The sequence below is a fragment of the Carcharodon carcharias genome, chromosome 22, assembly GCF_017639515.1.
Source record: "Carcharodon carcharias isolate sCarCar2 chromosome 22, sCarCar2.pri, whole genome shotgun sequence".
Lineage (NCBI taxonomy): Eukaryota > Metazoa > Chordata > Chondrichthyes > Lamniformes > Lamnidae > Carcharodon > Carcharodon carcharias.
In genome coordinates this window covers 58,570,891-58,594,576 of record NC_054488.1, presented here as the reverse complement: position 1 = coordinate 58,594,576, position 23,686 = coordinate 58,570,891, and the positions used below count along the sequence as shown (strand labels likewise).

At 41.1% G+C, this 23,686-nt stretch overlaps 1 protein-coding gene across 7 annotated transcripts in view; it reads right to left on the bottom strand.

Moving 5' to 3' along the window:
* The window catches only part of cep112 (centrosomal protein 112), a 425,679-nt gene that overhangs the window by 120,345 nt on the left and 281,648 nt on the right, over window positions 1-23,686 (bottom strand). For all 7 annotated transcript variants that reach the window (XM_041216547.1, XM_041216546.1, XM_041216549.1 and 4 more), the window contains one exon: window positions 17,108-17,338. In XM_041216547.1, coding sequence (XP_041072481.1) covers window positions 17,108-17,338 — 231 coding nt within the window. The remainder of the gene's footprint in view (window positions 1-17,107; window positions 17,339-23,686) is intronic.

Sequence of the window (23,686 nt, the reverse complement as noted above, 5' to 3'; positions counted from 1 at the left end):
ATGGATGGTGTGTTCGTCCTTTGGACTTTTTCTTACTCATTGGAAAGTATCTATTCTGTTTATTCTGAAATATCCCCTTAAATATTTGCCACTTCATCTCTATTGACCTATACTTTAACCCAATTTGCAATTCACTTTAGCCAGCTTTGCTTTCATGCCCTCATAAATGCCCTTATTTAAGTTTAAAAACATAGTCTTGGACCCTCTCCTCTCTCCCTCAAAATGAATGTAATATTCAATCATATGAAAGCAAAATACTGCGGATGCTGGAACTCTGAAACAAAAACGAAAATGCTGGAAAAACTCAGCAGGTCTGACAGCAACTGTAGGGAGAGAAACAGAGTTGACGTTTTGAGTCCGTATGACCTTTCTTCACATGGTCACTGCTACCTAGGGGCGCCTTCACTATGAGATCATTAATTACTAATACCTGGGCTCCAAAGGTTAGCTTATGAGGATAGATTAACCAAACTAGGGTTACATTCCCTGGAATTTAGATGGCTAAAAAGTCACTTGATTCAATTTTCAAGATATTAAAGGGAACAGATATGGTAGATAGAGAAACTATTTCCACTGATTGGAAAGTCTAGGATTAGGGGGCATAATCTAGAAATTAGAGCCAAACTTTCAGGAGTGAATTTAGGCAACAAGGAGCGGTAGAAGTTTGGAACTCACTTCTGCAAATGACAAGTGGTGCTTGATCAATTGTTAATTTTTAATCTGAGATTGATAAAATGTTTTATTAATCAAAGATATTAAAAGATATGAACAAGGGTGAGCATATGGAGTCAGTTAGCTGATCAGCTATGATCTTCATTCAGTAGTGGAACAGTTTCAAGGGGCTAAATGGCCTACGCCTGTTCCGATGTTCACATAATTTTTCTTGCATGTTGCTTTCTCATGACCTTTTCTAATAAAGCGATAACTTCAATATTAATTCATTGGCTGTGAGGGTGCTATATAAATGCAAATTCTTTCTTTATTTGACATAATACGAACATTAAAGCACACAAACCAAAGAAAATGTTTGGACATAACCACACAGCTGAAATGCTCCTTGCAAAACTTGGTATTTGTGGCTGTCCTTCTCTGAGAATTCAGAAACGTGGAATTTCCCAGAGAAATCGCACTACCAACTGAATGAAGGAGCTCAGCTGGGTAGCAGATGGTAACTCCAGATTTCATTAGCGTCACAGTATGCACGTGACAACCCCAGAATGCAGCTTCAGGTGGCTTATTTTCTGACACTAATGAACACCACAATTTGGAGCTGGGGAACACTTAACAACCAAAGACTTTCTTTTGATCGACAGAAAAACAGACTATTAAATATGTGGTCATGGCTTGCTGTGTTTATTTCCCTTGGTGGTCCTCACATGGAATGATGGAAAAGTGCTAACAACACAAAGCCCAGAAGTCATTGTTATGGCCCTGAAGGTAACTAAGGGTTTGGTGTTTTCCAATATAAGTATGTAAATAATTAATGTAGCTAAGGTGGGCAAAATGTTACATGAGCTTTAACTCAGATAACTGCCAGGAATAATATTGTAAATAATGGTATATGGGATTGTTTGTTTACATAAAATGTTTAATAAAGCAATCTAAGCTTTAGTTACTATTCCAGAGACACACTCCTCTCATTCACTCTCCTGCTCTGGTGTTACTTCTAAGTTGAGGGTCTAGAGCCCCTGAACCTCCCTGGCATTCTCTCAAAACATTATTGAAAACATTACCACTTCCATTCTCTTCCATCCACATCCATCCAACCCCCACAATGCCTCCCAGAGAAAACAATTATGCAGCCACATTGAGCGGGACCTTACAGAATGCCATGGACCTGCCATGAGGCAAGGGGGGAGCTTGCCCACAATACCAATAGCTGCCCTGCAATAATTTAATACTAGGCTCAGCGTTAATTGCTTTAAGACGAGGCTTTCACCCCTGTCTGAGAAGGGAGTACCATCTTAGCGAGCTGCTGGCCAATTGGATGGCATACAGTTCTGTAGTTCCAGCAGCGCCAACCATAAGCAGTGGCCACTACTAGGACTATAGACAATCCCAACCCATTGAGGATCCCAGCTATGTCCAACATTTGGGGGTCTCTGTGAGGGGAGTCGGGGCCTAGGTTCAAGAAGCCAGAGGGAGAGTTAAAGGGGAGTATGACCTTAGGGAGGGGAATTACCTTTTCTGTTTGGTGGGGGCATGTGGGGGGGGTGGGTAGAGATGCCTCCTTTAGGCTCGGGGGCCTGCAAAAGAAGTAACCCCTCCCAAGTTTCCAATACCAACCCCTACAGATATGGGCCTCCCCCTTTTGTGGATGAAATATTGAAAGGGGGCAGGAGGAGGCTCTTAAGTGGTCAATTTAATGGCCACTTAAGGGCTTCAATTGGTCCAAGGGTGGGCAGGCCGCCTGACACCTCTCCCACCTCCGTAATATTTCAGACAGATTGGAGGCAGGCAGGCAGGTGATGGAAAGGCACCCGCTGGATTTTACATGCCTTCAAACATGATGGTGGGAGAGTGTAAAATCCAGCCCATTGTTCTGAACTGCCCTTCTCTACCCTGTTACGTGCACGGATTTATTTATGTAGCTAAGGTGGGCAAACAAAGAGACTAATTTAATTATCTACCTGCAAAAGCTTAAAGAAAAAAAGCATTCATTTTGAAGGAACTAATCAGAAGGAAACACATTCAGAACACATTTCACACAAACTTTACCCAAATCTTTTAATGTGCTTAGAATGTGGAACATGTTACCACAAGGAGTAGTTGAGGTAAATAGCATGGAATCACTTAAGGGGAAGCTAAACAAACACAAGGGAGAAAGGAATAGAAGGACACGCTAAGAGAATTAGATGAAGAGGAGTGAGCAAAGGCTTGTGAGGAGCATTAACACTGGCACAGAAGGGTTGAGGCCTGTTTCTGTGCTGTGATGTATACTCCATGCAATTCAATGTCTTCCATCTTCAGCATTATCCCTTGCAATAGCATAACATCCAACTCAACATCAGTAACCTGACATTTACCAGTAAATGTAAAAGTGTTGAGTCCATCACAATTCAGGGATCCTGCTTCGTTATGGATACAAAAAGACAGCCATTCCCTGCTGGTTTTTCTGTCCTTGAAGAGCATGAGAGTTTCAATCAAGTTTAAAGAAAAAAAGTCTCTTGGCTGACCTCAGGATGTGCTTATTTACAGGAATTAAGTTTCATGGCCTTAAAGGACACGTTCAACCTGATGATGGTGGTACACAGCATATCGCATGTTAGATGGATGATAATCTTGCCCTTTAAAAGGGTACGTCACATTGAAATCCTGTACGGGAAGAGTGACCCAACCCATAAGCAATTTGAGGAAAGGTGGAATTGTCCTTTGTTCACCCATGTCTGGCTGTGCTACCACCTATTCAACACGTGTGTTAAACTATTCGACAAACATGCACAACTACGCTGTCAATGTGCCTTTCTGTAAATGCTATGCACCACCACCATATCAATGAAACAGCATGTGACTTTTCCCTTTTACAAACCAAATATTTTATTTTGTTATTTAGCTATTGCATGGCTTCAATTTTAAGTCTGATTGCTTGTCATCAGTGGCTTTTTGAAATAAACTTTGGTACAGAAATAGCAGCATAACTGAAAACGAAATATTTTAATTGCTCCACCATGCCTTCAGCTGCCAAGGCCCAAAGTTCTTGAATTCCTTCCCTAAATGTCCACTTTTCTACCTCTCTTTTTGCCTTTAAGGTAGTCCTAAAAATCTACCTCTTTGAACAAGCTTTGGTTGCTTGTTTTAATAGGACCTTAGGTAGCTCATTATCAAACTTTGCTTTACAATGCTCCTTTATTACATTTTAAACTCTAGATAAATACAAGCTGTTGCTGTAACTATGAGCAATGCCACAGTTGGTCTATCAGTATTATGACTGTATAAATTACCCTAGGATAGCTTAGGGTTGTAACTTTGTTGTATAAGAAATACATTTTTACTATTGTACAAGAAATACTGCAACTTCAAAGAACCAGATTATGAATCTGGGACTGTATGCAGTTGACAAAAGCAAATCTGGATACTAAGATCCAGTGTAGCAAATGAGCTTGTTAAAAGAGGCAGCAGTTACACCTTAAATGGGATTGTTGACTGTAGAATTATAAGATTCCGCCTCAAACATCTGTCCAATTAGACAACATAATTCTAAAAACATCAAGCCAGAAGGCAGTACTTTGAATCTAGATAATGGGGGCAATCATGTGCTCCCCATCTAATTGCAGCATGATTCCATCCCTAAGGCAGTGATGAACAAGTACAACCACTGTTAAATCCATCATTTCAACTGATTTGGACAAAGTATGCGAGCATTATCATTAAAATTATAGAATCGTAGAATGCTACAACAAGGAGGTGGCCATTTGGCCCAATGAGTCTGTGTCACTGATGAATGATGATTTTTTTCAATCAACTTCAAATGTAAATAGACATTGAGAACTCAGCCGCCTACTGCTAGAGCTATCGACTGGCCTCAACTCTGTCTTGGCTTTATTTATTACTGGATAGAAAAGTTCAAAGTTTGCTTCATAAAGTTGTCAGGTTCAGCACTCCTTGTTTATCATTGCTATTTTACCAGTAAAGATTCCTCTCACCCTCCCAGTAAATTTGCACCATGTGCCCTTTGCAATCCTAGTCTTTTCATTTTCCTTACAGACTATATAAAACACCTTGGGGCCTTCCAGCTATTGGTCTGCAGGTACAGCTTTCACTTCCAAATAATGTGCTTTTTGGGTTAAGGATCTTTTAACCTCTGGGTTCTGGTAGAGGAGTTTAAGAGTGTAATTCTGAAGAAGTTATCCTGTGGCAGGAAGAAGCATGTGTGTGCGCGCTCGCGAGTGGGAGAGGCAGGATTGCAAGGATCAGCGAGCAGGAGAGGCAGGATTCGGAGGATCGGCGAGCAGGAGAGGTGAGGGGAGAGGCTCCCACAGTTACCTCGACTACAGCTCCTCACACCTTTCTTCCTGTAAGGACTCCATCTCATTCTCTCAGTTCTTTCGTCTCCTTCACATCTGTTCCAATGATGCCACTTTCCAAAATGGCGCTTCTGACATGACTTCCTTCACCGAGGTTTCCCCGCTACTGTGGTTGACAGGGCCCTCAGCTGTGTCCAACCTTTTTTTCCCCCACATTGTCCCCTCCCACCACCCCATCCCCTACAGGACTATTTGTTACTTTTTCCATGTTGTTCTTTCACACAATGCTACCCTTGTTCTGCTATTATCACATTCTGTTTTCTTACCTTTATGCCACTATCAGCACCTTTTTTAGCACTAACCACTACCATTAACATTCCCTTTGTCCTTTAGTTCATGACATCTTTGTCAAGCCCTCCTTTGTCCCCACCTACCGCTGGCCTTCTATCCAGCTCCACCTGCCCCACCCCCCACCTTAAACAGTATAAATTTCATCACATTTTCACATCTCTTCAGCTCTGAAGGGTTATACAGACTTGAAATGTTAACTCTGTTTCTCTCTCCACATATGCTGCTAGACCTGCTGAATTTTTCCAGCATTTTCTGTTTTGGCTTCTGATTTCCAGCATCTGCAGCATTTTGCTTTTTTCTGAGGGGGAGAGGCAGAATTGGGAGGATCGACGAGGGGCGAGGCAGCAAACAAGAGAGGGGTTGAGCAGGTGCATCAGGAGGTAAGTAGAAAGAGTTAGCATATCTATTTTATATTTTTAAAATTTTATTTATATAAAATATAGGAATTTCAGAATGTACAATATTTCAACTTTTTGTGACAAAAGGGTTGTGCAGAACATAGCTACAGTTTTACATTGGTAATAATGGGAAAAGCTGATTTGCTTAATGTTTCATTTTAAGTTGGACTTTTCAGGAATGCAACTATAATGCTAAGCAAAGAATGACTGTACACTGGTGGACATTTTAGAGACACACACACACACACACACACACACACACACACACACACACACACACACTGCCTCGCCTGCTCATTGATCCTGCCGCTCACCGCCTCTCTGGTTTACCGATTCTCCCAATCCCGCCTCTCCTGCTCACCGCCGCTCACTGCCTCGCCTGCTCACCGATCCTCCCGCTCACCGCCTCTCTTGTTTACTGGTCCTCCCGCTCACCGTCTCTCTTGCTTACCGATTCTCCCTATCCCGCCTCTCCTGCTCACCAATCCTCCCAATCCCGCCTCTCCTGCTCACCGCCACTCACTACCTCTCTTGCTTACCGATCCTCCCGCTCACAGTCTCTCTTGCTCACTGATCCTCCTGCTCACCACCTCTCCTGTTCACTCATTCTCCCGCTCACTGATCCTCCCAAATCCACCTCTCCTGCTCACCGATTCTCCCAATCCCGCCTCTCCTGTTCACCAATCCTCCCAATCCCACCTCTCCTGCTCACCGCCACTCACTGCCTCTCTTGCTTACCGATCCTCCCGCTCACCGTCTCTCTTGCTTACCGATCCTCCCACTCACCACCTCTCTTGCTCACTGATCCTCCTGCTCACCATCTCTCCTGCTCACTGATCCTCCCAATTCCGCCTCTCCTGCTCACCAATCCTGCTTCTCCTGCTTGCCGATGCTTCTTATCCCACCTCTCCTGCTCACTGCTTCTCCTGCTCGTTGGTCCTCCCAATTGCACCTCTGCTGCTCGCTAATCCACCAGCTTGCTGCCTCTCCTGCTTACCAATCCTCCCAATCCCACCTCTCCTGCTTGCTGATCCTCCCAAACCAGCCTCGCTTGCTTGTTGATCCTCCAAATCCCACCTCTCCAGCTTGCTGATCCTTCCAATCCCGCCTCTTCTGCTCACTGATCCTCCTGCTCGCTGCCTCTCCTGCTCAACCCCTCTCCTGCTTGCTGTCCCTCCCAATCCCGAGGGTTGGTGAGTGGGAGAGGGGACGAGTGGGAGAGCGAGGTGAGCAGGAAGATCTAGGAGGGTTGAGGAGCAGGAGAGGGGGTGAGAGAGAGGGTTGGGGAGTGGGATGGTCAGCAAGTGGAGGCATCAGGGAGCAGGAGAGGGGGCAAGCAGCAGTGTCAGTGAGTGGAAGGATCAGTGAGTGGGAGAGACCGCTCCAAAATGGAACCAATCGGGTTGCACGACACTTCATTGGCCTGGTGCAAAACAATGCTAAAATGGAAATCTCAACACTAAGTGCCCATACATGGCCCCATTGTATCCGTGACGTTAAAGTGAAGCGACCTAAAACAGGGACTTACTGTATATGCTGAGTACTATTATCATAATTCTACATTATTTCATCAGGAGTCAGATAATAAATACATTAGCACGTGGATGTTGCCAAGGCAACAAGCCTCTGCTACCACAGTGGCAAATTTACTAGCCCCATTAAGACAAGTTGTAGCCCAGAAGGTCCAGTAACAAGCAGGTCTTTGCTGCCAGCCTAAAAAACTGTCAGCACTTAGTAAAAGAGAGTTGCATTTATATAGCACCTTTTGCAACCTCAGGATGCCCTAAAGCACTTTACAAACAAAATACTTTTGAGATGTGGTCACTGTTGTAATGTAGGAACGCAACAGCTAATTTACACCCAGAAAATTACCACAAACAGCAATGTGATAATGATCAGATAATCTGTCCTAGGAAGATAGAAACAGGAGTAGATTACTAAATTCCTTGATCACCATTCAAGTGAGATCATGGCTGATCTGCATCCTAACTCCATTCACCTGTTTTGGTTCTATATCTTTTGATTCCTTTGCCTGACAAAAAAATCAGATTTAAAATTATTGAGCTTTTTGTGGGAGTGAGTTGCACACTTCTATAACTCCTTGTATAAGTATTATCCTAACTTCTCCTCTGAATGGCCTGCCTTCTACTTTAAGATGATGTCACCTTGTTCTGGAGCAGAAAAAGTTTCTATCTATCCCAAGAAATCATTTCAAAATCCTAAAAGTAATTTAAAAATCACCCCATAATCTTTGATATTCCAGAAAATACAAGCCCACTTTTCGTAATCTCTCCTTATCCAGCCTCTAAATCATTCCAGAATTCAGGCTGTAATACATTGTAGTGGCATCAACCATTTACAATGTGAAACACCAGAGATTAGGATTGCTTACCCTTGACCAGTTAGGAATGAGAATAAGGATGGTATGCAATTATCAGGGATTTTGCCTTTCAATTAATATTTCAGTAACCTCCTTCATGTGAGAGATAAAAACTCTGCTACACATAACTTGTGGCTCCTTATTACCTAATCACCGCTCACTAAAAATCCTGTCTTCACTCTTCAAGACGCCATATAATTACTCAAGTGTTTAAAAGGAAATTATAAAATCTTAATTTTAAAAATGTGTCGGTTCAGTATATTACCAGGAAATACAACCCTTAGAGCACACTAACATAGTCTGCTTCCTTTACCATCTCCTTAATAATGCAGAACCCATACAAACTATACTCTTGATAATACATTATATTGGGGTCCTAAACAATGCACTTACATGTCAGACACTGGTTTCATTAATGTTAAGATCAATTACAAAAATGGAAAGAGTCAGGACTTTTTTGATACTCCATTACTATCCTGAAGTCATTGATCCCACAAAAATTCAACACCTGTTCTTTGAGAATGGAATAAAGTTCAAGTTCAAAAATCTTTATCTGTAGAAGCCCCTGGGATGCCCTGCAAACTGCCCCAACTTTTATGCACCTTTCAGGCCAAATATTAAAGGTTTAAGTAAATACTAAGTTTATTTCACATTGAGCAGTGTGTGTGTGTGTGTGTGTTCCATTGCTGAATTATAAAGAACATTGTGTTGCCATTTTTTATCCTATTCTGACACTTGATGTAGAAAATCTAATTTAAGAAAAACAAGTATAATTACCAAAAACAATTAAAAGATGCTATATAATTAAAAATATATAAACAGATTATTTCCTAAAGATCAAGGGGTTTAAATCGTGGGAAGGTTAATATAAAAAAGTCATCATGCAGAAACTGCTGGTGTATGCTTGTGTCCAATTATCTCCAGTTCATCATGCCCGCATGCTCCCCACTATGTACCATTTGTACCCTATTAGATGTCTTGAACAGTGCTTTTCTGCAAACTCTCTCTTCCAACACTCATTTTTTAACCAATAAAGTAACTAATGGTACACAGAGGTTTATTGGGTATGTTATTTATTTTAAATATCCGCATGAATAGATATCTTTCTAAACTATAAGCTGAAAGGCCTTCAGTGGACATTGAAAGGACCTGTATGCCCAGTAATTCAAGACATGACAGAGTCAGCTGTGGCTCAGTGGGTAGCACTCTCACCTCTGAGTAAGAAGGTTGGGGGTTCAATTCCCACTCCAGAGACCGAAGCCCAAAGATTTACGCTGACACGCCGCTGTAGTACTGAGGGAGTAATGCGCTGACAGGAGGTTTCATCTTTCAGATGAGCCGTTAACAGAGGCTTTGTCTCTTTCTCAGGTGGACACAAACGATGCTACAGCACTATTTTGAAGAAGAGCAGTGGAGCTATTACTCATGTCCTGGTCAATATTTATCCTTCATTATTATTAAAAAATACAGATTATTTGATCATTATCACATTTCCATTTTAGGGAACATGCCGTGCACAAATTGGTTGCCATATTTCCTACATTATAACAGTGACTGCACTTCACTAGTTGTAAAGCACTTTGGGCTGTCCTAAATAAACACAATTCTTTCTTTCAATATGATACCTCATCAACTGTAAACAATTTTTTATTGATTTATACTACTGTAGTTAAAAGGGTTACCTAAAGGCCACCATATATCTGCACAGTTTACCTGTGTAATCCATATTAGATATTAATCTCTTGGTTCCAGTGTGGTGACACAGAAGCACCAGTCACTGAATACCATATAATTGCAGCACTTAATATTACACATGGGACCACAGAGTGTTGCCATGAAAGATGTTACAAAAGCAGCAATAAGTTCAGTTTCTCTTTGATCCATGCTATGCAAGTACAGCATTTGACAGGAAATCAGTCTTGCGCTACCTTTTAAGGATTCAGTTGAAGGAATTAATAAGTAAGTTATGGCACAGTTTCAAGTTCTTGGCTGAGAACTGGAGCTGCACATCATACACTATGTAAGGAAGAAGTATTTCAGCAACATTAACATTTGAATATTTGAAACTGGAGTTTGAACACAGACAGTATGAACTAATTCCAGGTACTCTCCTGCTAAATTAGTAAGATCGATATCTATTACCTCCTTCCCCCAGTGAGCAGGAAAATTGATAATTGATAGATATTAGGGATCAGATGACTACCATCAGGCCACCAACCATGAAAAACACCTTACCAATTGTGCTTAGAAAAAACCCTTCAAATTCAGGACACTGAATGCTACAATAAACATTTAATAACTGGACTGACTACATGCAATGGTGCCAGTACAGCGAGAAGAATTTTATTGTGCATGCACAATTTTTCTCTCCTGTGACAGCACATCTTGGAAAAGAAAACCCAAAGACTGAAAGACTGGTGTTTTAGAAATAAAACCAGAACAGCTAGACTCTGGCTACCTCATATTTCAAATATGGTACTCTCTCATCCTTTGAAAACAGCTGCATTCTTGTTAAAATAATTGTGCTTCTACTCAAACCTTCTTGAAATTTGAAAATCTGTCATACAGGGTTCTTCACTCTGTCTAAATTCCTTGAATTTTGTACCAGAGTTTCATGTCCTAAGTAAATTTTACATACCTTAAACTGAGCCCTAACAATACCATTACTGTCAATGTTATTCAGATGGAAAAAAGACTTGTAATTATACAGCTCCTTTCATGACCTCAGTATCTCAAAGAGTTTTGCTATCAGTGAAGTACTTTATAAGTGCACTCACTGTTGTGATGTAAGAAACATGGCAGCCAGCTTGGGCAAGCAAGTTCCCACAAAAAGCAATGTGATCATGATCAGATAATCTGTTTTTCTCAGTGATGTTGATTGAGGGATAAATGTTGGCCAAGACACTCAGGAGAACGCCCCTGCTCTTCTTCAAAATAGTGCCATGAAATCTTTCACATCCACTGCAGAAAGCAGACTAGGCCTCGGTTTAATGCCTCATCCGAAAGACAGCACCTCCAACAGTGCAACATTCCCTCAGTATTATGCTGGAGTTAACCTCGATTAGTGTGCTCAAGCCTCTGGAGTGGGAGCTGAACCTGGAACAATCTGACTAAGGTTAGAGTGCCACCAACTGAGTCTTGGCTTGCAGCAGTAACTATCTGTGAAGATTTTACATAGCAGAAATTAAATCACAAGATAAAAATGTAATCCTGATTTGTAGCCAGAACAACCAAAGCAATTTGACTGGCAGCGTATGGATGGTGATGTTTCAGGGTGCACAATGCAAAGCCATAAGGAGCCCATTCCCACCTCATTCTGAAAAAACACTTTGATCACTTTGCTCCAGTAACTGGGCTGAATGGCCTACTCCTGCTCCTATTTCTTACGTCCTGTTCTTATGAGACATGTCGGCATGCAATCTCCTGGGTGTTCTGGCCAACATTTATCCCTCAATCAACATCACTGAGAAAAACAGATTATCTGGTCATGATCACATTGCTATTTGTGGGAACTTGCTTGCCCAAGCTGGCTGCCATGTTTCTTACATCACAACAGTGAGTGCACTTATAAAGTACTTCACTGATAGTAAAACTCTTTGAGATACTGAGGTCATGAAAGGAGCTATATAAATACAAGTCTTTTTTCCATCTGAATAACATTGACAGTAATGGTATTGTTAGGGCCCAGTTTAAGGTATGTAAAATTTACTTAGGACATGAAACTCTGGTACAAAATTCAAGGAATTTAGACAGAGTGAAGAACCCTGTGTGGCAGATTTTCAAATTTCAAGAAGGTTTGAGTAAAAGCACAATTGACTGTGTAGCCAGAACAACCAAAGTAATTTGACTGGCAGTGTATGGATGGTGAGGTTTCAGGGTGCACAATGCAAAGCCATAAGGAGCCCATTCCCACCTCAGTCTGAAAAAACACTTTGATCACTTTGCTCCAGTAACTGAAAGGTATCCACTTTATTTTAATTAAACCTGACTGGGTCCAGGTAGTTATGCTAATGCTCCACTTCATTGCTTTTCTGTCATATTTTATTAGTGAGAGCAGAGACATCATGTAATTTAAGGTTTAATTTAGACAATGTGCACACATGTGGAATGCAGCAAGTGGGGTGCAACTCAACAGGCACATACCAAGATAATCAACAACAGATGTCCTTGAAAGAATGCCTCATCCTGAGATATTTGCTGTAACGAACAGTGCTCAGTTTAACTGCTAAAACCATTCACCTTGCTCCTGGAAAACTTCATCATGAAATCTCGGCAGGGCTTGGCCTAAATAGCCAAGTGGTTATGGTACTGGGTTTGTAACCCCAAGATCAGGAGTTCAAATCTCACACTGGCAAACTATGAAACCAATGTAACTGCATCTGAAACAGATGAAATCTCGGCACTTGGCAGCTGAGAAACCCTGGTAGACATGGCAAGAAGGCTGTCAGCATTAGAATCCACAAGCCACCAATTTGGTTTGTTCCATTAGTTTTTAGGTCGCTGGAGGGAAGGTTTCCTCGACACACTAAAATTATAAATGTGTTTAGGATTTTGCACAGATAGTGCGTAGAAAAATTCTTTACCTGAGATCTACACAACTTCAATGAGGTATCATCAAGCACCCCTTGTAAAATCTCAGGAACAAAAATTAAGATTAATGTTAATTTCTTTTAGTGCAATTATGTTTGGAATACCTTTGTTTAAACAACAAGTGACAAGACCATCGTCAGTGGAATGGTATTGGAGGAGTTAATGAATCTGAATTTGAGAGCTGAATTAACATACTCATGGTTGAAGACACAATCTCAGAAGTAGTTTGAGTTGGCAACCATACCTGTATGAACTTGGCTCCTTCACTCTACAAGAGATAATTTTAGCACACCATGCTGCCAACAGGATGTTCCACCTTTAAGCTGGAAATTCAACATATAATTCAAGTTGTACACTCCCAATGCAGTACCAAGGGAGTGTGGCACTGCCAAAGTGCCTTCTTCCAGCAAAGAAATAAATCAAGAGCCTATCTGTACTTTCAGGCAGACAGAAAAGCTCCCATATCACTATTTTAAAGAACAGAAAGGGAGCTCCATCTCAAACATCACCACTACAGCAGATTATCTGGTCATAATCACATTGCTGCTTGTGGGCACTTGCTGTGCGCAAATTGGCTGTCACAGTTCCTATATTATAACTGTGACAAAACTTCAAAAATACCGTATAATGCATTTGAGTTTGTAAAAAGTGCTATGTAAATACAATTTTTTCCCACATTCACCTGCATACTGCACACAATTTTTCTAGCCAGTTTATTGCTTGGAGAATCATAGGGTGTGCATACACAAGTTTCTCATTTGCTCTGATGTAGGGGAAGCTTGTCACTTGTAGAACACACTCTGTGATCCTTAATAACTCCAAAAAGTCATTCATACCAGCAGTGTTCATTGTGTCAGGAAAAGAAGACATATATACCAAAATCATAACAGATTTTAAGAGCTGACCATAATACTTCATAATGTAAACAACTTGATACTGGCTGATTGTTCCCATTTGGTCCCATTTCTTCATTTTTTAAACCCATAATTCAAATCACCCCATAATTCCCACTGTTTTAAGGGAAACAGCCCCAGTTTTCCAACTCTTTTTCTGTATTTGTATTTTTTCACACCAGGCAGCATCCTTGTGAATCACAATGATCCTTCTGGGGCTGTTGATTTTCTAAACCACTCTCTATCATCCATGTTTCATGTAAATTTTTCCAAAAGAATCTTCACACTCTCCCATCTCAGTTTTCCCTCTAGTTGGCCCCTATCTTCACTCCCTCAACTACAAAGCTCACAGACTCAAAGGATGTCCAGTGCACAACTGATTTAGCCATCAATCTGGCTGGATCACATTAAGCGCTATTAGGCCAAAACCACCCACTATTTGCTTCTTTACTCCATTACCTTAAAATCTTCTCCTACGATTCCTCTAGCTTCATCTCCAACAAGAAGGGCAAGGAGTTCATGGACTACCTTGTCATTAAGGTTGAGACCCTCCATTCAGTAAACCTCTGCTGCTTCCTTCACTTCACCATTTCAAACAAGCCAAACCTCCCCACCCTGGTTTACTAATCCTGTACCAACATTCTTCTCTAATTCCATCTCCCTGATGACCTTTTCAAATTCATCTCCTCCATGAGACCCATCTTCCTTGTACCCATTCCCTCTAAACTGCAGGGAGATTAACTTCCCTTCCTGACTCTCGTGCCAGCTGATACTCAAAATAGTTCTTTGTCCAAAGGTACTTAATTCCTACGCTCTGTTTCCGTCTCTCTCTCCCTAAGTTCATATCCCTTAATTTCTTCCAGTAATCTATGGTATAGTGACATGTCAAGGATTTTCTGATAGTTCATTACACCATTACTATTGCTGTTCTCCCATTCCATTTAACCGTCATCTCCTCAAAAGGTTTGTCAAACATAATCTTCTTTTCCAAAAATCTGCATCTAATTTTTTTCTCCTCAAATAGATATTTAATTTGAACTTTAATTAAAGATTTCAAAATCTTCCCTACCACAGATGTTAAACTAACTGGCCTGTAATTACCTGAGATAGCTATGTCTCCTTTTCTGAAAATGGGTATTACACTGATCACTCTCCTGTTCCATGGAAAACATCCACTCTCAAAGAACCCTAAAAGAAAAGTTCTAAGGCCTCTGCTATTTCTTTTCCCGTTTCCTTTGGAGTCCTTTAACGTATCCCATCAGGCTATCGCACTTTGTCTTGCTTTAGCTTACTAACTATTCATGATAATATCTCTCATTTCTCCCTCAACCAATTCAGGTCTATGTCCTCCCCAGTATCCTTCTCTTTTGTTTCCTTAATTGTTGGATATCTCAAATGAAGTCCCAACTGCAAGACTCCACCTGTGTGACCCACAGTAAATTGTCATTGTGTCAAGTGCTTGCAGCATTAATGACTGTATTTTAAGGTACCTTCTTTGCAACAGTCAAATAATATTCAAATAGAAGAGTAGGGAATAATTTTCTTTGCAACTTGAAATAGCCAAGAAAGATTAACGTATAAAAAGTAGTTGCAGTTTGAAAAGGATTCAAGAGTACAGGCAGAAACTGTGCAAATAGTACTGCTTAATGCAAGAAAACCTCACAAGATGTTTCAAATCATTCAGAAATATTATTCATTTATAAATACCAGATGTGCATTAATGCTTCTAACGCAAACTACATCAATGAATAAACTGTAATACATTGCCATTGGATGGTGGAGTACATTGGAGCAGCTGGCATTAGGAAACACGGGTTCTTCATTTTATAACTCTATTGGGATAGTGATATTTCCCAAGTTGGGGAAAAGATTGAGAGAAACAACAAGAGAATATGCTGTCCAGCGACTGCTCCACTGTAGTATTGTTGGAGGCTGGTGATAAGTTCTGGTCATCCACTGGGCATGATTGCTTTAGGAAGACTAACAGAAAAAAGCTGACTTTTTTATTCCAAAACTTTTATACTTAGTTTTTTTTTAAAAACATTTATTTAGCCAGCGATGTTATGTTCTTAGTTCTTCCCTTGGTCAGCATTTCTCATCACAGACACAATGGCTATTTTGAACTCCAATTTATATGTTTACAATGTCTGTAGAAGTTGGAGACCACATAACACTTCAATCAGATTCACTTTGAAATAGTTTCAAGTGGTTGAACTTTTCTCATGAGAAAAGATTTTCATTGCCTATTGACACATGACTTCAACCCATCAACTTTGAAACGATTTATCCTGGCAGATAAATCACTCAACTCTAATAAAAATAAATCCTTGATACATTCACATGATATCTTCTATTGCAAGAAACTGAAGTCATGCCAGGAAGGCTCAAAATCTAAAGCTTTGGGGACTGAAAATAGTAGTGGGTCATGCCACTTTATAGTGAACTCTATAGACTTAAGAAGCTCAGGTCAGAATGCACTTCATAGTTACAGCTAAACAATAGTATCACTGGCTATTTCAAGTTGCAAAGAAAATTATTCCCTACTCTTCTGTTTGAATATTACTTGACTGTTGTGAAGAAGATACCATAAAATACTGTCCTTAACGCTGCAAGCACTTGATATTTAACTAGCTAAATCAGACTCAACTTTTTGACTTTTTAAATATTAATAATCTATTTCAGTGAATTTCACAGGTGGAGTTTAAACAGTTGATCGCATTCAGAGGCTTTTCAGTAGCATGTTTTTTCAGTCCTTGGGAAAAGGGAGATAGGAAAGAACAATAATTCAAAATGGACAACTTAAAATTCCTATCTTCCCCTTCTCATATTAATCCAAATCACTTGACCAAAATCAGAAATGTTTTCCTTTAAATGAGTAAAGTATCACTAATGTAAGCTATTTATAATCAGTAATATGGTATTGTAAGACTTGAAACCTACTGAAAAAAAGCGACCACCTACACAATCCAAAATTCAAATAAGCTTTGAAGTTCCTTTCATAAATCTCTCCGTTTCTCTCCCTCCCTCTCTCTCTTTCTTTAAAACACTCCTTAAACTCTAACTCTTTGGCTAAGCTATTGGTCACCTGCCCTGCCATATTTTCATGTGGCTCTACCTCAAATTTTGTTCGATAATCAATCCTGTGAAATGTCTTCCGACCAATGTTTGCTCTAAGCTTCAGAGGTGTGTGACCGTACAGCAGTCCAGAACTTACTCTGCAGGGGACAAACAGACTGTGGACAAGCAGTCCCTTTAAGATGTATGCACGTATGGCCATGCAGCAACCTTAAAGGGACCACACAGTGCAATAAACAGGCCACAAACAACAAAGAGAAATTAGAGGGAACTTGCTTGGGACAATTTGTTATATTACTGGCACTATATAAATGTATGTTGTTGCTGCGGAAGTGTTTAATTTAAATTGCATTACATGCTTCTTGTACCATCATCTTCAATTATTTATGTATAAACGGGACAATCTACTATGTTCACTGTAGTCAGAAAATATAAACACAGGAACAATCAGCCTACCTTTTCCACAGCATGTTCAATTTCAGCAGCATTTGTCTTTTGCAACTCCAATTTCATCCTTTCCATCTCAGCTTTCAGCTTGTTGACAGTAGCTTCATGATCACGCAAAGCTTTCTGCTTCTCCTCTTCACGTAATAGTCCCAACTCAACCAGCTGTTGCTTTCTCCGTGAGTTGACCTGGATAAGTTCTTCACGTAGTTGGTGGACCTGGCTTTCCAACTCTGCAATTGTCTGTGAAAGTAGCAACAATCTCTTTTAATTATTGCATTCAATCACAAATTTACATTTGATGACAATATCTTACTAAAAGCAGCAAGATAAAATTGTTAATATTAGTTGGTTTGCAAACTGATTCTGGATGCACAATGTTCAAATATTGAGAAAGTAAATGATGCTCGCTGTAGTAATTCTCATTTCTCCACACATGGCACTCTTTTTTAATTTCTGCTTGCATGATAGATCCAAAATATTCTTTTAAAAAAGGGTCAGATACCTCCATCTGAGGCTGTACTCCCAACATAAAGCATGCTCATAAGAGAATCCTTAGAAAGACGCTTGAACTGGAATATAATAAACTAAACAACATTTAAAAGCTTTGGAAAGGGGAAAATAGGTCTTCCAATCTTTTACATAGAGGTGGCCTTTCTTGCAAGAAGCTGAAGTTAGTTGTTTGGAAGTACAGAACTTGAGTACTGCTGAAAAATAGACATGCCTAAGCTTTTCATCTTGCACTCATCAGGACACTTGCAAGGATACCAATATAAGGGGGAAAACAATTTATGCTATATGTGAAGAGAGTGCGGATTGGTTGCCAAGTGGTGTTGCCGTGGAGAACGCACCAGCGATGGTGGCTGACAGTTAACTGTCAAGCATTGTTTGAAATTTAAACTAGGCAGCTTTTTTTAAATTCATTCATGGGATGTGGGCTTCACTGGCTGGGCCAGCATTTATTGCCCATCCCTGGTTGACCTTGAGAAGGTGGTGGTGAGCTGCCTTCTTGAACTGCTGCAGTCCATGTGGTATAGGTACACCCACAGTGCTGTTAGGAAGGGAGTTCCAGGACTTTAACCCAACAACAGTGAAGGAATGGCGATATATTTCCAAGTCAGGATGATGAGTGACTTGGAAGGGAACTTCCAGGTGGCGTTGTCCCCATCTATCTGCTGCCCTTATCCTTCTAGATGGTAGTGGTTGTGGGTTTGGAAGGTGCTGTCAAAGGAGCCTTGGTGAATTCCTGATTGGTCAAGGTAATGCCCTGAGGAATGAGTCAGTGAATGGCTGTCACTTATTTTGTTTAGCTGAAACAAGCTCAATATCTGCAAAGAACAGGGCCCTGTGCATTAATATATGTAGCTCCCAATACACACAAAGCTGCCACATTGTGAGCCCGACTGACATTCTTAAATTGGTTGTCAGCGTATTTCTGAGCATATTGAGGATTATTTAGCAAATGTTATCCAGTCGCAGAATCACATCTAATGTTGGACACTGTGTTTCGAGTTTTGCAACCACGGGCTGATTGGGCCATTGGTATTCTTGCGGGTGTCTCAATGAGTACAAGACGAAAAGCTTAGCCATGTCTCTTTTTTCAACAATACTCAAGCTGAAGTTAGTTAGGTCTCACATATATCAACATCTACCCACCAAGTAGGCTCCCTATGTAACACTATCAAGGAGCAGGTGTGATGATTATTGCATATAAATTAGGTTAACACTCCAGTGCAGTACCAAAGATGTGCTGCACTGTCAAAGGAGGCATCTTCTGGATGCGATGTTAAACTGAGGCTCCACCTGCATTCTGAGGCTGACATTATTCAAAAAGCCAGGGAGTTCTTCCAATGTCCTGGCCAATATTTATCCCTGAAACAACAATCATTACTAAAACTCCAGATTTTTTCACCAGTTTAAAATAGATTAAGCTAAGGAAAGGTAAGGTTCTAGTGTTAATTTAAGTAGATAAATAATTTAACTTTTTTTCATTGTATTTAATGTTAAGTGTTTTTTTCAACTAGAGGCATGGCAGGGCAGCTCAGTCCCATGTTATGTACCGCTTGCAACATGTGGGAAGTCCTGGACGCTCCTTGCGCTCTGACTAACCACACATGCAGGAAGTGCCACCAGCTGCAACTACTTGAGCTCCGAGTTTCGGAGTTTTAGACGTGGTCATCCCAAAGCTTACAGAAGTGCAGACAGAGAGGGAATGGGTGACCATCAGTCAGAAAAAAGGTGTCAGGCAGGTAGTCAGGAAATCCCCAAGGTGCATCTCACTTGAGAACCGTTTTTCTGTGTTGGAAAATGGTGAGAGTGATGGTTCCTCTGGGGAGTGCAGACACACTCATGGCATTGAGTGGCTCAGCTGCACAGTGGGGGGAGGAAAAATAGGGGAAGAGCAATATTGGTCAGAGACTCGATAGTAAGGGGAACAGACAGGCGTTTCTGCAGCCGTAGACTTGACTCCAGGATGGTATGTTGCCTGCCTGGTGCCAGGGTCAAGGATGTCACTGAATGGCTGCAGGGCATTCTAAAGTGGGAGGGCAAACAGACAGAGATCGTGGTACATATTGGTACCAACAACACAGCTAGAAAGAGGGATGAGGTCCTGCAAGCAGAATTTAGGGAGCTAGGAAACAAATTAAAAAACAGGACCTCAAAGGTAGTAATTTCTGGATTACTTCCGGTGCCACACGCTAGTGAGTATAGAAATAGGAAGTTAGTCCAGATGAATGCATGGTTGGTGAGATGGTGCAGGAGGGAGGTCTTTAGATTTCTGGGGCATTGGGACCATTTCTGGGGGGAGGGTGGGACCTGTACAAGATGGACGTGTTGCACCTGAACTGGAATGGACCAACATCCTTGTGGGGAGGTTTGCTAGTGCTGTTGGGGAGGGTTTAAACTAACTTGGTGGGGGGGATGGGATCCTGAGAGGAGGTTGAGCAGGGGGAGATGTGCAGCCAAAATTAGAAAAGAGAACAAGTGAGTCTGGAAGGCATAGAAATTGTAGGTCAGTTAAGGCACAAGGGAGTTTGGCAAGGTTGGATGGTATTTATTTTAATGCAAGGAGTCTGACAAATAAAGCAGATGAGTTGATGGCACAAATTAACACAGAAGTATGATGTCATTGCTGTCACAGAGACATGGTTCAAAGAGGATTGGCAGCTCAATTTTCCAGGATATAGAGTCTTCAGGCATACAGGGAAGGAGGTAAAAGAGGAAGAGGTATCGCAATATTGATCAAGGAATCAATTACAGCAGTAAGGAGGGATGACATCTTAGAAGGCTCTTCAAATGAAGCCATTTGGATAGAACTGAAAAACAAAAAAGGAGCAATTGCATTGCTGGGAGTATACTATAAGCCCTCAAACAGTCAGAGAGGAATAGAAGAGCAGACATGTAGGCACATTTCAGAGAAGTGTAAAAATAATAGGATAGTAATAGTGGGGATTTCAACTTCCCCAACATTAGTTGGGTTAGTCACAGTATGATAGGTTTAGAGGGGGCGGAAGGTTTAGAGGGAGCGGAATTCTTAAAATGCTTCCAGGAGAGCTTTTTAAGCCAGTACATAGAAGGTCCTACAAGAGAGGGGGCGGTCCTGGATTTAATTTTAGGGAATGAAGCCGGGCAAGTGGGAGAGGTAACAGTGGGGGAGCATTTTGCAGATAGTGATCATAACTCCGTTTGACTCAAGGTTGTTATGGAAAAGGGCAAGAATGGGCCAGAAATCAGAGTTCTAAATTGGGGGAAGGCCGATTTTAATAAGATCAGATATGATTTGGCCAGAGTGGACTGGGAGCAGCTACTTTTAGGTAAATCTACATCAGAGCAGTGGGACTCATTCAAGAAGGGAATAGGGAGAGGGCCAACATACTCCAGTAAAGACAAAGGGTGGGACCAACAGATCCAGGGAACCCTGGGTGTCGAGGGCTATACAGGATTGGATAAAGAGAAAAATGGAGCCTTATGGCAGATACCGAGGGCTCAAAACATTGGAAGCCCTAGAGGAGTATAGAATATGTAGGGGGGAAACTTAAAAATGAAATTAGGAGAGCAAAAAGGGGGCATGAAAAAAACTAGCAGGCAAAATAAAGGAAAATCCAAAATTATTTTACAAGTACATTAGGAGTAAGAGGATAACTAGGGAAAGAGTAGGGCCCATTAAGGACTATAGTGGTAATGTGTGTGGGGAGCAGGAAGACATAGGTAGGGTTCTAAATTAATACTTTGTGTCTGTGCTCACAATTGAGAGGGACAACGTGGGTATGGAAATCAGGCAGAAGGACTGTGATATAATTAATAATTAAGAAATTAGCATAGAAAGGGAGGTGTTTCTAAGTGGTCTGGCAGGCTTAAAAATAGATAAATCTCCAGGCCCGGATGAAATGTATCCCAGGCTGTTGAGTGAGGAAAGGGAGGAGATAGCAGGGTTGCTGGCAATAATTTTCAAAACCTCTCTGGCCACAGGAGAGGTGCCAGAGGACTGGAGGACAGCCAATATGGTACCATTATTCAAGAAGGGAGGAAGGGACAAACCAGGGAACTTCAGGCCAGTCAGTCTAACCTCAGTGGTGGGGAAATGATTGGAAGCAATTCTAAGGGACAGAATTAATCTACACTTGCAGAGGCAGGAATTAACCAAGGACAGTCAGCATGGTTTTGTCAAGGGGAGGTCATGTCTGACCTATTTGATTGAATTTTGTGAAGAGGTGACCAGGTGTGTAGATGAGGGCAATGCATTTGACATAGTCTACTTGGACTTCAGTAGGGCTTTTGATAAGATCCTGCATGGGAGACTGATAATGAAGGTAAGAGCCCATGAGATCCAAGGCAATTTGGCAAATTAGATCCAGAATTGGCTGAGTGGCAAGAAGCAGAGGGTGATGGTCGAGGGGTGTTTTTGTGATTGGATGCCTGTGTCCAGTGGGGTTCCACAGGGATCGGTGTTGGGTCCCTTGCTGTTTGTGGTATATGTAAATGATTTGGACTTGAATGTAGGAGGGTTGATCAGTAAGTTTGCGGTTGACACGAAAATTGGTGGGGTGGTAAATAGTGAGGAGGATAGCCTTAGATTACAGGAGGATATAGACGGGCTGGTCAGATAGGCTGATCAGTGGCAAATGGAATTTAATCTGGATAAGTGTGAGGTGATGCACTTGGGCAGGACAAACAAGATTAAGTCCAGTTTTCTCTCATTAAACATTGGAAAGAATGAGGCTATTGTTTTTGGCCCCTGCCACAAACTCACATCTTTGCCACTGATTTCACTTCCCTGCTCAGATGCTTTCTCACGTTTAACAAGACTGTTAGCAATCTTGGTGTACTATATGACTCTCAGCTTAGTTTGCAACGCAATATTCTCTTCATCATAAAAATATCCCATTTCCATCTCTGTAATATCATCCACCTCCAGATTCAACTAAAGCCAGCCTCTCATTCTCTACCTTCATAAACTTCAGCTCATCCAAAATGCTGCGGCCCACATATCCTATCCTGTACTATCACTATCACTGTTTCAATCACCCATTGGTCCCTCTGCTCACTGGCATTGGCTCCATGTCCCCCAACCCCACCAATTTAAAATTCTCACTCTGATAGCATCTCAGAGCTTTATCCTGCACCATTACTGTATTCCAATCCTTCAAGAACCCTGCATTTCTCCAATCTGGCCTCAACTGCATTACCCTCTACTTTTACCCCACCAGTGGCAATTATGCCTTCGGCCAATCAGATGCCAGCTGTGTAATCCACTTCCTAAACGTCTCTGCCTTTCCAAAACACTTTCTTGTTTTAAGATCTTCCTTATAACCCACCTTTTTTAATCAAAATTTTGATAACCCTTCTTGATATCGCCTTCTTTGTCTCAGCGTCCACTTTTGTCTGATAACGCTCATGTAAAGTGCCTTAAATGGCTTTCGAAGTAAATTTGTCAAATAAATTTATAATGTTGTTGCTATTGAATAAATATATAGTAAAAGGAAAATAGCCAGGAGGAAAAAATAAATTTCATGAAAATTAAGACCGTGGTAAACGTTTTGATGACCTTGGGAATGCTAGTTGTTAGTTGTACTATAGAGATCTTTGATTAATTCACATGTAGTAAACAACAAGAACAAATATCTCAGTGTTAGAGAATGCCCACAGCACAGGTGTATTATGTTATTTCATAATTTTAAGGATGAGGGAGACTCTGTGGGAGCGGAGCAATACTTGTAGCAGATCTCCCAACAGGAATTTTTTGAAAATTGATTGAGGCAACATCTACCTAGATCTGGAGTCTTTTCCAAAAATAGGGCTTTAACCTTGAAAGAATGAGGAACAGAGCCCTTGTTGAGACCCGAGAATAATATTTGGCACTGGACAAGAAAGCTTAAGGCTTTTGCGCATCTTAGAGATTATAGTTTCTTTCAAGTTCAGTTCAAAGAGCTAACTATCCTCATAACGATGGAAGAAAATTTGGTGTTCTGATGGAGGCTTAGAACAGAGACCGAAAACCAGATTGCAGTATTTGTGGTTTCAAAAAGCTAAATGGAGCATATTCTCTGCAGAAAAGAAAACTTATGGTTTGCCTGATGACTTAATCAGTGA